This window comes from Pocillopora verrucosa, chromosome 3 (genome assembly GCF_036669915.1).
Source record: "Pocillopora verrucosa isolate sample1 chromosome 3, ASM3666991v2, whole genome shotgun sequence".
Lineage (NCBI taxonomy): Eukaryota > Metazoa > Cnidaria > Anthozoa > Scleractinia > Pocilloporidae > Pocillopora > Pocillopora verrucosa.
Window position 1 is genome coordinate 683398 of NC_089314.1, and position 13072 is coordinate 696469.

Sequence of the window (13072 nt, forward strand, 5' to 3'; positions counted from 1 at the left end):
GTCAATAGGGACGCTTTCCAATGCTATTTAGGTTCTGCATGTCTCAAGGGGACAGGCCAGCAGTCAACTTGTGTTTTCACTCTATTCTTTCTGGGCGAAAATTTTAGTTGTAAATTGTTTCATCATTACGAGCGATGAATAACCAGTTAAAGTTATCTTTTTTATTAAAAAATGTCGGATAGAAAGGTATATTCATTTCATTTCCCAACTTACAAATTCACCCTCACTTATTTCAACGTTTTTGTTTGGAAACATACTTTTTGATACGGCTAAAAACTTCAGCTCCAGTCTCCCGGATGTCACGGTCACGGTAAGCTTAATTCTCTCCTTTAGCTTTGTTGCTTGAACTGTTCCACTAGCGAAAGGAGTGAAGAACGGAAGATTATACGGGACCTGCAATTTCGGTTCAAAAATTAATATTTGTTTTATTGCATTAAACTGCTGGCCAGAAAGAGCCAACGGTATGTGCCAAAGGACCATATGAAAACTATAATGCGACGTGCACCACGGCTGACCGTCTACGCCGTAACCCTGACCAGCGGTCAAACCGTGGATATTCCATAGGTCGTTCAGTTTGGTTCTGTAATGCTCCAGAGCTCTTTCAGCTTGTTTTAGAGCTTTAGAAGGATCCATTCCCAGATGGATGTTGAGAGTGGTCCAATCTGCATCGCTTCCCATCCAAATGGAATTAAACTTGCTCTCCTGTTCAAGGGCAAAGCAGTTTTCGTGTTGAAGAGATTTTTGTGTAACGGATAGAATTGAATTTGATGTTGAATTGAATTGGTTATCCACAATTTTGTCTGTTCCATTTAGTTTTCTTCTTTGTATTTTCATGTCGATCTTCGTCACTGATGTTTTAATCGCTGAAAAATGATGTGCAGCGTGTCTATTTATTTTATCATTATCGTAGAACATTTTTGTCCTTAGCTGACTCTCCTTCGCTGTAAAATTTGATAGTTTATTAAAATGTGGATCTTTCAATTCTGAAATATGGTTGGAGAAGCTGCCCAAATCTGCTACGGCCTCCTCTTGTTTGCGTGTTTTCCACTTTTGTCTAAGTTTTTGCTTTGCATTTTTATCAGTCTTCGTTGTTCTTTTCTTGATCCCTTGAGCAAGCACGCGAAGTCCGTAGGGTGTGCCATTTAGCTGTCTCTCTTTATTCAGGTGCATTTTCATTTTGATAGGATCAAGAAGGTGTCCAAGACCCAGGGCATAGGCCCAAACCTGAAACAGAAGAAATAAGGAAAACATAGGGAGAGCGAAACATTCTTTTTCACCATTAGTTTTGTTGTTTTGGAACAAGGTCGGTTTTTTTTAGTTTTTGTGTTTAGTGGACAAATCAGCGACTGACTTTGCTTGGACCATGACATCAAATCTCCATATTGTCAACTTTAAGGCACTGTAGAAGTTTTAACTGATAATTTTAAACTACCTCTGTCCATATGAAATAGAGTCCAGGCTTCTTCGAGGACCAATAATATATATATTTTTTTTTCAGTTTTAGTTTCTGTTGTTGCATCTTACTCCAGAAAATCAGCTGATCACCCACCATCCATGGTTCAAATAAAGCTATTTCATACATGAGCGGGGATTGAAGTTGTCTCTGTGAGCGCGTAGATTGAATCCATCTCACTTACCTGACCATAAAGAGAGTCCGCCATCAGCCAGGGTGGAGAACCTTTCTCGTGATCCCACCATGAATGATAAAATCCTTCCTCCTCGTCCCATAAAGTCCTGTCCAATTTTTCTTTTCCGTACTCAAACGCTAGCTGAATGGCCTGAGCCAATTCAGTTTCTCCTAAGGTGTCTGCAAGGACTTGGCCCACCCGTAATCCTAACAGATACATAACACTGTTGTACGTCGTGTGGTCGTAGCCCTCTTGGTAAATAATATCGTAAGTGCACGTTTTACGTAAAGGGAGGCCCGAGTCCCCTGTGCTGTCACGCATGAGCCAAATCAGTGCCTTGCGAGCTGCTGGCCAGAGATCTCGAAGGACCTGTTGGTTGCCCGTCCATAAGTAAAGATGGTAGAACTATGGCGAGAAAAAAAACAGAATGTCTTGGGACGATTAGCCTTTAGCTGACTGCTCTTGTCTGTAGACGGCATTAGCAGCTTCTCTAACACTTTTAACGGCTAGCACTTTTCTAACACAGTGCTTAGGCCAATTAGGCTCCCAAATGTGACTTATAACTGCACATTCGAATTGTCTATTTATGCTGATATTTATGCAAAACTTCCCAGAACTACAATCATAAGATTATTTCTGTAATCTATATATTAGACTGGGAAATCAGCCGAATAAAAGGCAACACGTAAAAGTTCTTAGAAATGTTCGAACTACCCAGATATTTGAGTTCAAGATGTTCAATGAAATGCCCATCACTTGATGGGCTCCTGAAAATGCGTCATTGTGTCTGAAAACCTAAAATACGAGGTTATTCAAACTTCTTCACAATTTTAAATTTATTCATTTATTTACTTATTTACAGATACCTGTGCTAAAAAGGCTGGCGTGACATCAGCCATGACTCTTCCTCCAGGGGTATCTAACCGGTTTGTTCGGTTATGGCATCCCCACTGTATCTGTAGAGTCTCCTGTATCCATCCACCTGGGTGCTGATATCGAGCCCAGGCCCTCACAACGTTTTCCAGTAGTTCTGGGAAGAAAATGAGGTACGGTAGTTCCCTCTGGAAATCATTGTGAACCGAATCGACATCATTGCAGTCTAGTGCCTCCCATTGCCGCCATCTGGATGGAAGAAAAAAAAAGAAATCAACATTACAGAAATGAAGGCACATAGTCGTTTTAATTGCCGGAATCAATTCTTGTTATCATGTAATGTTCTGTTCTTTCCTTCCTTTTGTCACATGAAGATGAGAGAGAAACTGTTAACAGTTACCTGCCGTCAGCCACTCGAAATCCGCTTCTCCAAAAACTCAAACTGTTGACTAGATGATCCTGAAGCCATTCAGGAAGAGAAGACTTTACACCATAATTTCGTAGGGAAGTCCTGAAGGGCGTCGAGGGAATGATATTTGAATGCCATGAAATGATGTCCTTCAAGTTTGAGAGAAGGTTGTCTCGGATGTGCTCAGCTACGTCTCTGCTGGAGTTGAAAAGGTTGCTATTTAAAACAAAACATAGAAATTATGAGTTTAAATGCTAATTTGCATGCTAAGCAACGAATCGATTAGAATCCTCCTCCGAAGTTGTAAGAAGAAAAGGATAATAGAGATAGTCCAATTACTGTTTTGTGACGGCGCGTGATTATGTAAATTTTTAAGCATCTATCAAGGATAAATGTATAAATAAATAAATTTCACCTATCATTTCGTATCTGACGAGGTGGCCGAGTGGTTAAGGCGTTGGACTGCTAATCCAATGTGCTCTGCACGCGTGGGTTCGAATCCCATCCTCGTCGCACAATTTTTTTTTCTTTCTCCCCTCTATTTCTTTTTTTACTTATATTTTCTTCCTTTAATTAAATATTTTCATTTTTGGAAAGCTCATTCCCCTCTAAAAGTACAAATTTCACTCTCACCAAGAGTAATTTATCGATTAACAGGGATGAACAAAACACCTGAAATATTTGATAGAATTTTGAAAATTCATCAAGTCAAAACTTAATTTGAATTAAGTCATATATTTATCTGCAAGAAACGTTTCTCAAAGAAGATCCTGAGCCTTAAATGGTCGAGGATGGACTTTCCCAGTCACGCTGGACTGGCTGAATAATAAATTATTAGCTTAGCTTGGAACCTGTCTTCAAAACAGAGTTTCTCTTCGTCTAGAATCTTCTCACTTACGTTTCCATGTTCAGCTCCAAATGAATTTCATACATTTGTCGATAAATAAGCTTGAGAGTGTTCGAACATCGGTGAGGATAGTTAACAGTTCAACTCCCGATACTCGAACCCTCGCTTATTCGAACATTGCGCTTCCTTAAACCAAAATCGATTTCTCTTGGATTTCCGTCAATTATCAGTCGATTAGTTTTACCCACGATAATTAACTCGAATTTTAGATAATTCAAACCACACACCAGATCGAAGCAATGTAAATTTCCCCGCAGGTCATTTTCTAAACAATTAATTTTCGATAACTCGAACTATATGTTTAGTAGTTCATGACAAACCAAAACAAATGGCATTTTAGACTGTCCGGTACTTTGCTTCAATACATTACCTGTAATACTGCCCAACGCTTTTTCCTGAGTGGTCTCGGTAAGGATAATACCAGGCTAAAATGAACGTCAGTGTTTCACTTATACCAGAAGGAAGTCTTGCTCCAACAGCTATCGTGCCATGAAAGCCGAAAGAGTCTATCCTCTTTCTTAGTTTTCCGCTCGATTCAAACGCTTCCCAAACGGACCGGAAGTCATCCGTGACGCCAAATGTTGGTTTGTTTGTATTGCTTGACAGAAGCGTAGTGCTTCCACTGTTTGGGAACTTGTTGGGCCTTTCACAAGTTAGCATTTCTTCCTTTAATCTCCACTGTCCCTTAACGCCTAGATGGTATTTTTAAAAGAAGATGTTTTAAATAAACAAAAATTCTAAAATTTACTCTCCCCAAACGCGACACAAAGCGCCCTGCGTTACGCTCTGAGTCACATTAGAGAAGATATGGTGTAAGGTACGTTCTCGTTTGCCCTCTCAATTATTAATTCAGTCGTATTCTTTTCAAAAAAATTAAAATTATTTTTGAGTGCCTGCTAAGAGAGAAAACATTGGAGAAGATTTTCGCGCCCCAGTCTCATCGACAGCTGCGGCGCTTACGCAGAAACCTCAAGTTCTAGCAACTGACCGGAAGTGACACCCGCCTTAAACGCGTGAAGTGGCATTGCATCTTTTAACGAACACCTGTCCTTTTCATAGCTCCAGGCCATGCAACGATCATCCTCGTTACACATGGCTGCACACTGAGCTGAAGACACTACATCAACTTTGGTCTCAATGTTGTCGCCTCTTCTTGACGTGTCTAAACAAAAGGCAAAAACAAAAAAAAATACTTACTGACTTCGAAAGGTAACTTTGAAAAAAGATTATCAGTTAACTTCCACCACAAGGTGTAGTTGACGCTCAAGACGTTCGTTCGAACAAGGACAGATACCTACTGGAATTAGAGAGGTAAGGAAGACAAACATTCAAATTAAGTTCTCTTCATTAGGCTATAAAAATTATTCTTAACTATCTCACCACTCCGGGTCTTGAATCAGTTATGAAAGTTACATTAATATTTCTACACAATTTCAGTTCTTGATCGCACCTGGTTGCTCACCAAGAGGAATATTCAACAGGAAAGACACATCCACTTCCTTATCAGTTGGATTTTTAACACTTAGTGTAAAAACTACTCCAGGAACAAATGATAGTTCTGTTTTCCTCGCTCGGAGAGTGCCGTATGCAAACAAGTCTATTTCAACTCCAAAAAATCTTTCATCCTTAACACTAAGTCTTGACACTGGAAAAGATCCTGAGTATGACAAGCCCTTCACACCAGGGTACCCAGGAGGAGGGTGTGTTCTCAAGAGGGCGGCTTTTGTTCCCAAAGAAGAACTCACTCTTACACCAAGCACTGTTTTATCCAATGCGCCTGGGCCAAGTTTGGCCGATCCACCTGGTGACTGGTTCTCAAGGGTCCATTCATGAAATGATCCGTCGGCTCTAAGCTCTAACGATCCTTCGAAACAAAGAAGAAGCTGAAGTCATAAGCAATGCAGCGCCATTCTACCTCTTAGAGTTTTTTAATATGGCCAAGCCAAGTTACAAAAGCTATTCTTCCTTCCAGTTGCTATGTTTTTTTTAAAAATATGTTTTGTTACATCAAGATATCAACTTCTCGCTGAAAGGCTTTTTCTATTCTTATCACCGCTGGATAATGGACGTTACGACCCACTTTTCACTTCTAGGAGAAGATAGCACCAAACACACTCCAAGTGTCTTGATAGCATTAGATCTTAATAGATCAACATATTTCCATTTTTTCAACCACTTTACCTGTCCCCATTCCTCCAAGAGGCACGGCAGATCTCATACCAAGAGGCGGAGGTGTACTCCTGGGAGCCTGGTAAAGATATTTAACGGGGGAATATCGTGGAGTAACCCAGCCATGAACAGGCTTTGTTACATTTTCTGGTTCAACATAGAGAGCGCACTGTTGGAGAAAACTGAAGTGCATGTCTGATGTTACAGTAGATGGACCGTTCAGGAACCTAATCTTTCCAAGAATATCGCCTATGTTACCTGAAATGAGAATTCGAACCTGGGTGTATAAATTCTCTGCTCGTTTTCAACTACAAATAGGTTGAGTATTGCTTAAAGGAGAAGCGCTCTGCATTTCATTACAAAACCAAAGAGAGTGGGCACGCTTATATCCCTCAAAAGGTGTGGGAAAGATGAAATTGTGGTTTTGTATAATTATTTTAGCTTTTCTTGGATAATGACAGTGGGCAGATATGACTGTCATACACCGGAAAAATGGAATTTTTTTAAAAATGTTTCCACACAGGCGCTGAATTAATCTCCGTCATCCAATGAAGGGCAGTGAAGGAGACCACCATACTCTCGAACTTAAGTTGATAACGCGGTCTTTAAGACTTAGTGAACTATCTGAGTTCGCTGTTTCCTTGTGATTGTCCGATGATAGGTAGGGTGGTCTCCTTACCCTTGTAACTCGTGGGTTATTGGAATGAGAAGATATGAAGAGTGTAATTGACACTTAAGGTTAGTTATAAATCGTCTGCTTTGTCATATGATGTATTATTTATTAATCATTACCTTCATTAGGATTGGACACGACGGTTTTCTTGCTAATTTCTTTTCGCTTCGTATGATCAGTTTCACTGCTGCGTCTGCTCTCATTGCTGAACGCTTTCCTTGGATTGTAAACGTATGCTATTACAATATTAGTAGCTTTGCTCTCTAAAGGTTTTGATTGGCAGTCCGTCATGCTATAACATTGCACAGTGTAACAGCGACCAGTCATTATAACGGCGATATCACACAGTTGGTCTCGACAACACAGCCTCGCACAAGCTGAAATGCCCTTTAATTTTCCATGTGATTTGAATTTCCCAGCATCCATACCTGAGTGTAAGGTGGTATTGTTTGTGATTCGTCTAATGTGGCATTTATCATCGTTAAGACGCTTTTTCCTTTCTTGTAAAATGTTTCGTTTCGCCGACAAGATCCGCTTTAATTGATGAGCACCCTGTTTTCTATATTTGCCTCCTTTGATGTTTGATTTATTTCCATTCATCCCTTCCTCAAAAGAAAATTGAAGCTTTTTTAATTTGAGATTTGAAGGATGTATCGATCCCAGTCGAGCTCTTCCCTCTAGGAATCTGTCCACTCCTAAGTAATGCAATGGAGATATGAGAATTACATTGGTCTTTCTCTGGGACAGCTTGTTGCCTTCGTTGAAGAAACTCTTCTTTTAGGGCGGGGGGAGGGATAAGGTGATTCCAAAGATTAAATGGAGGTTCATCTTGGTGCTTAATCATTGGAAAAAAATTATATATTCATATATAGTCCACATATTTTACGTTTTTGTGTGGATGTGGAATTTGGCATTAAGCTTAACATCAAGCATCTATTTTCCCTTCAACTTCAAACCCATTGACGGAGCACCGCTTTTCAAGGGACACTCTGTAATGCGGAGCCGGGATCATTATGAATATATAATATTATGAACAAGTCAATATTCCTTTCCATGCACTAACACGTATATTCAGCGCGATCTAAAATTACTTAGGAACGGCCCCTTAACAGAGCTTCTAAAGCTTGTTTAGTTTTGACCATTAAGTAACTGATAACCCTTTTCTAAAATTTCATTGAGATAAAATATCAGTCTGTTTTAATGAAGTGAAGGCAACCAGTACCTAAAGAGCTATTGAGTGGTGTGGCTGGTACCCGCTCATGTGGACCAAGCACTTAAATATTATAATTCATAAGAATTCACTTAAAAAATGACATTGCCATTGACATGATCGACCGTCGATCACAGAAAAATTAAGCAGTTCTTTGAAAACTGGCAGTTTTAGTAAAGAAGACTCATTTTATATCTAACAGGGCGAACGAGGCAAACTGCGATGAACCTGCTACGGTCGTTTTCAAAATCATTTCGACAGATCATAATTTAAACAGGAACTTTTAATACCCTCAACAGAATTACAAGACAAGAACTTTGCCAATTTTCCAAACAAAATTCTGGACTTATAATGCTGTACTTTGCCTTTCCACAGGTTAGTTGAGAGTAAGCGCACTGATACCCTATATCAGTTTAATCTTTTTTCATTTTAAAATGGTTCCTTAAATACTGATCTGTCACAAATACGTACTGATCACAGGTCACAGATCTCAACACTTACCTGCAAAAATATCTTTTAACAACACGGTCTGATATGACCTCTGTCCTTCCCGGGCTTTTTCAAAATGGCAAACGTTTTCCGTTGGACAAAACACGCCATAACAGAAAGTGCCGTCGAACAAGGCAACATCGCATTTGGAACTCCTGCAGCAGTGCGATACGCATGTGGAAAGGTTCTTAAAATGTCCGAGCTGTCGCCTTATTATTGAAGCATTCTGAGGTCTCGAAAGTACAGCATCGTCGAACGTGGCTACTGGAAGACACTGTTTCAGCTCGCGTGTGGAATGCGAACATCCAACAAACCCTTAGTGCAAATATATTCATCTATGGATTAATCCGAGAGCTTCATTCAAGTAATGAATTTCACCGCTAATTTGGTATCAACTTACCCATGTAAAATAGAACGCCGATGTGGAAGAAGGAAATCTTATTAGGACCATAATGGAATCTAATTCGTTCGTTAAACATTCTTTCACTTCAAGTTGGAAGGCTTAATTCACAGGAAGCTAAACTAAGTCAGTCGCTAACTATCAGGGCGTGGAAAACTATCTTGGTTTGTGTTTCCGCAAGAACAAGCATAATTAAAACATCATATAAGCACCGGTGTCTGGGTGATGCTTGGCAAGTCAACCAGGATATTTTTTAAAAATTGTACAGCCATGATGGTTTGACTGAGCATTTGTGAAACAAACATTCATGTGAACCTTACAAGCGATTTTATGGAGGGATATTTAGACAATGTTAGGCTTAATACACAGATTTATAGTCAGTAACACAATGCCGTTTTTCCTTGCTCGTTCGAACCCTATCGAAACCTATCGAATCCTATCGAACAAGGCCTTACTTCAGTTAGATGGTTTATAAAAATCTACGTATCGTGATCAGAATAAGTCTGAATAACAATTTGTATAAATTAGCTGACGGGTTAACTTGTAGTCATTTATTTTTTAAGGATGCAGGCGTCACCATGTCAGCCTCTTCAAAAATATGTTACAACGAATTATGGGAAAAAAAGCAACGGACTGTCAAAGTTTGATAGCTAAGGGTCACTAACACAACCTATTCATCAGTAAAAATTCTTGTTTAAAAAATGCTTTGACAATAAACTTTTGGTACCTAAATTGTATCCAGGTACCGCGCCACCAAAAACAGCCAATCAACATGTACATTTACTTAACCTTGTGACCTGCAACAGCGGTGTTACGCGTGCCAGATATCAATATTATCGCATGAATAGCTGGCTGGGTAAAGTGTCCATCTCTAGCGCTTGATTAAGAGCGTGAAACATTTTTCAAACAGATAAAGAATATGACCATCTTGAAGCCTACACTTGCGTTTCTTGCTTTTTTTCATGGTAAGGTTGATGTTGTCATATTCAGTGTTTTAGCTTTGCTCCCCTTATTTTCTGATTTGGTTCTACATGTATTTTTCGCGTAGTTGTTTTCGTGGTTGACTGCAACTCTGTTCCTAAACACAAGTGTTCAACGCCTACCGAATCAGAAAAACAACAAACTGATGATTCACTCAAACCTGATCATTTTAGACATCTTGGTAAAGTTCAAGACATGAAGGAATGTGTCGCAAAATGCTGCGACGTCGAACATTGCGATCTGGCTATGATGTCGTACGGCGGACAGAACTGCTATGGTGTGGCATGTTTCAGCGAGAACCTTTGCCAAATGTTGCCTTCCTACCCGACCAGAATTAGTTTCGACGTCGCACATGTTTCTAGATAATCGATCCGGGAAAATTCATGAAGAGCGTTCTGCCCACTTAGCGGTTTATTTTAAAGACTTCACGGTCACGAACAAACGTTTCAAGCGAAGATTTTTTCTGGTTTTTCGTCAACTCTGGGAGAAAATTTATGAGGGGTACTGACCCCTAAAATATCCAGAGCTCAAAGCGTTGGAATGTGGTAAACTTCACAAAAAAAGGAAAACGGTGGTAATTTTTGCATCATGAAGGAACATTATCCTGGTAATTGAACAAATCATAGCTTCGATGTATGTTATCAGTTGAATTCATTTGGAGACTGCTTATCATAAATGGCAACATGATAATCATTTCGGAAGCGAAAAAGTCGTATTTGGCAACTCCTTAAACTTCAAATGAAAATTATCACAATCTCTTTTCACGAAGGACCGGCGAACAAATCGGAGCGTATAAAATCACCGCCCTATATTCAGTCACTACAAAGGAATAAACCAAACCGCACGTGCGTAACCATTAATTAATCAAAACCGTCATTGTTAAAGAATTTCAAAACATCTCAGGGAAATCAACCAATTCCAAGATTTTAAAAAATATATGAAAAGACAATAGAGCGAACAAAGGAATGACTGACAAGATGTGATTCAAATGAGAAGGAAACTGTTTTCACCATAAAAATACTTTCTTCATAAATCTTCTTTTATACTCGTCTTTCTGCTTTTCAAAAAAAATTGTCTGCGCCAAAATCTGTAGATGACAAGTTGTTTTTCTGAAGTAAAACCGTTAGTCACAGGCCACCGGCTTGACAATCAACAAAACGCTGAAAAGTGTTGTGCCATGTAATTGCGGTGGTTTCTCACATTACCCAAGAGAGGATCATCTAAGACACCAAGAGAAAATGAGCGACAGAGACAAACAATCAAAGCGTCGGCTCAGAAATATCCATTTGTATCTGTTTCCCTGGACTTCTTCGTCGTAAACGAAGGCTCAACCATTTCCGTTGAAATCCGTTTCGTTGAAACTAATCAAAATGCTTTCTGCTATGAAATTGCTATCACATAGAACATCAGATCGACAAAGAGGTTATTGATTTGACCTTAAGCCTCCATCTGTGTCCTTCACTTTTTTTTCCCTGTCTGTGTTTTTAAAAGAATTGAATTCCCCTTAATTATAGGCCTGCATTACGTTGTTGCTGGAAGATTTACGTGGAAGAAAGACAAAACTCGACATGAGATGTTGGTGACAGTAAAATGTTCAGCATATGATCGGCTCTTCCTACGTCCTCCTGTGATCTCTAAAAATGAGAGTAATTAGGGGAAAAAAGGTCAAGGATACATGCTACTTCCGTAAGTTGGAAGGGGATCAAGAATATAAAAAAAGGTATGAGGAAGGATAAAGATACTTCGATACTCTATTAGGAAGCTTCGACATCTTGATAGTATTACTCAAGCCACTATGTTTCACTTATATTTCTGTTATCTTAGCCTAAAAAAACACGCTTTAGTGATTATTACAATAGGCGACTCAACGATTCAATAGAAAATCAATTTTTAATATCAATATATTTGTTTTACAAAACGCGGTTATTCTTGTGTATGCCTTAGCATATGTTGTATAGAAGAAGACAAATGTCACGTGTGGTGGATCAAGAAAAGAGAAATACAGAGTAATTGCTAACAGTCTTCAGTTTCGATTTTACAAATAAAACAAGTATTCAGAAATGTCTTCAAATAGTTAGACTTGTCGGGCGAATAAGTAAACATACCTTACGCGATAAAGTTAAAATTACGTCAGTGATCCTGATCACTCTAAAAGTGACAAATGAGCAATTTCTCCTAACAATGCCAAAATATTGACAAGTGGTGAGAAGAAAGAAACTTATCAAGGAAGGAGTATTGGACTACATATGTGCTAAAATTTACAGCATATTTAAAAAAGGACTTTTTGGAAGTGACGGGAATGGATTTGTTTTGCAACCTTTTCATTCCAGGAGTAACTTAAGATGAATTCCTCCTTAAAACATGAAATATATTCGAGAAAATAAGTTAGAGAAAAAGACAAGTATTAACCTAGGTGTGTTTATGATGAAAAACCAAATTATAGGAGATATACAGCATCAGTGCAAGAAGTTGATATGTCGGTCTTGGGAATGAAAAAGTTATTTCAATGAAAATACCACAAATGTGATTACAAGACTTGACTGCCATGGCGTTAGAGAGAAAAGAAAAACACTGATATAAAACAGTTTTATCAGCTTCAAAATCAAACCAAAACGTTTCCCTAGTAAATCTGTCGTAAGATTAGGCAAATGAGCTGGAGATATGATCGAGCGTATGCATTCATGAGTAATCTTTTAACTTTATAAATTCCTTATGGAAAACTTTTGTCCTGCAATATTTTTATACACAATAAAGTTATAAAAATTAACTTATGAAAAAGCAGAAATTAAATTAATAACTTCCAAAATTTGATTCTATTGTAATGGAGGTAATATTTTCAACAATTGGTGATAACACCACAGATTTCCGAAATTGTTTTATTGCTCAGAACATAAAAAACCCTAGCGGAAACTGTCTCCTCTTTAAAAAGTTGTGCTGGCTTTGTGTTTCTGACTTTCTGTTTCGCATCATGTTGGATAAACTGCTCTGTGTGATCACGTTTCTCAGAACTAGAAATTTACCGTCAGCTTGATAGCTAACGTATTATTTCCTTCACGCACGCTGCGTTTCACGCAGAAAAACTCAGTGCTCAATGACTAACCCGGATGCATTCAACTTTGAACTCTCAGCACCAGGTCTCCTCGTCGTTATCCATTATTCCATAGATAAAATACGGACTTTGCCCTTTGTCAATAGCTTGCGCCACTTCAGCATTGATTTGATTGATTATTTCTCTCGTTCGACGATCATTTAACGTTCTTCGGTGCGACTCGTAAAACTCACTTAGTGGTATTAATGAGTGCCGAGGACTACTTTCCGCCGATTTAATAACAT

At 38.8% G+C, this 13072-nt stretch overlaps 2 protein-coding genes and 1 non-coding gene across 4 annotated transcripts in view; 1 reads left to right on the top strand and 2 right to left on the bottom strand.

Annotated features, from left to right (window-relative positions):
* Positions 1–192: 192 nt before the first annotated feature.
* Positions 193–8895, bottom strand: LOC131769636 (uncharacterized). Its single transcript, XM_059085369.2, has 11 exons — positions 8759–8895; positions 8371–8673; positions 6779–7354; positions 5999–6244; positions 5268–5681; positions 4806–4979; positions 4188–4509; positions 2902–3126; positions 2495–2750; positions 1638–2033; positions 193–1224 (listed from the first exon to the last, which is right to left on the bottom strand). Exons 1-11 carry the CDS (start codon positions 8835–8837, stop codon positions 193–195), a joined length of 4023 nt encoding a protein of 1340 aa, XP_058941352.1. The 5' UTR covers positions 8838–8895.
* Positions 3342–3423, top strand: Trnas-gcu (transfer RNA serine (anticodon GCU)). The gene has a single exon. It is a non-coding gene; the product is annotated as a tRNA-Ser (tRNA).
* A 2676-nt stretch (positions 8896–11571) lies between the features above and the next one.
* Positions 11572–13072, bottom strand: part of LOC131769635 (voltage-dependent calcium channel type A subunit alpha-1) — a 33147-nt gene continuing 31646 nt past the window's right edge. For both annotated transcript variants that reach the window (XM_066164612.1, XM_059085367.2), the window contains one exon: positions 11572–13072. This exon is cut by the window's right edge and continues 193 nt beyond it. In XM_066164612.1, coding sequence (XP_066020709.1) covers positions 12864–13072 — 209 coding nt within the window. In that variant the 3' untranslated portion in view covers positions 11572–12863.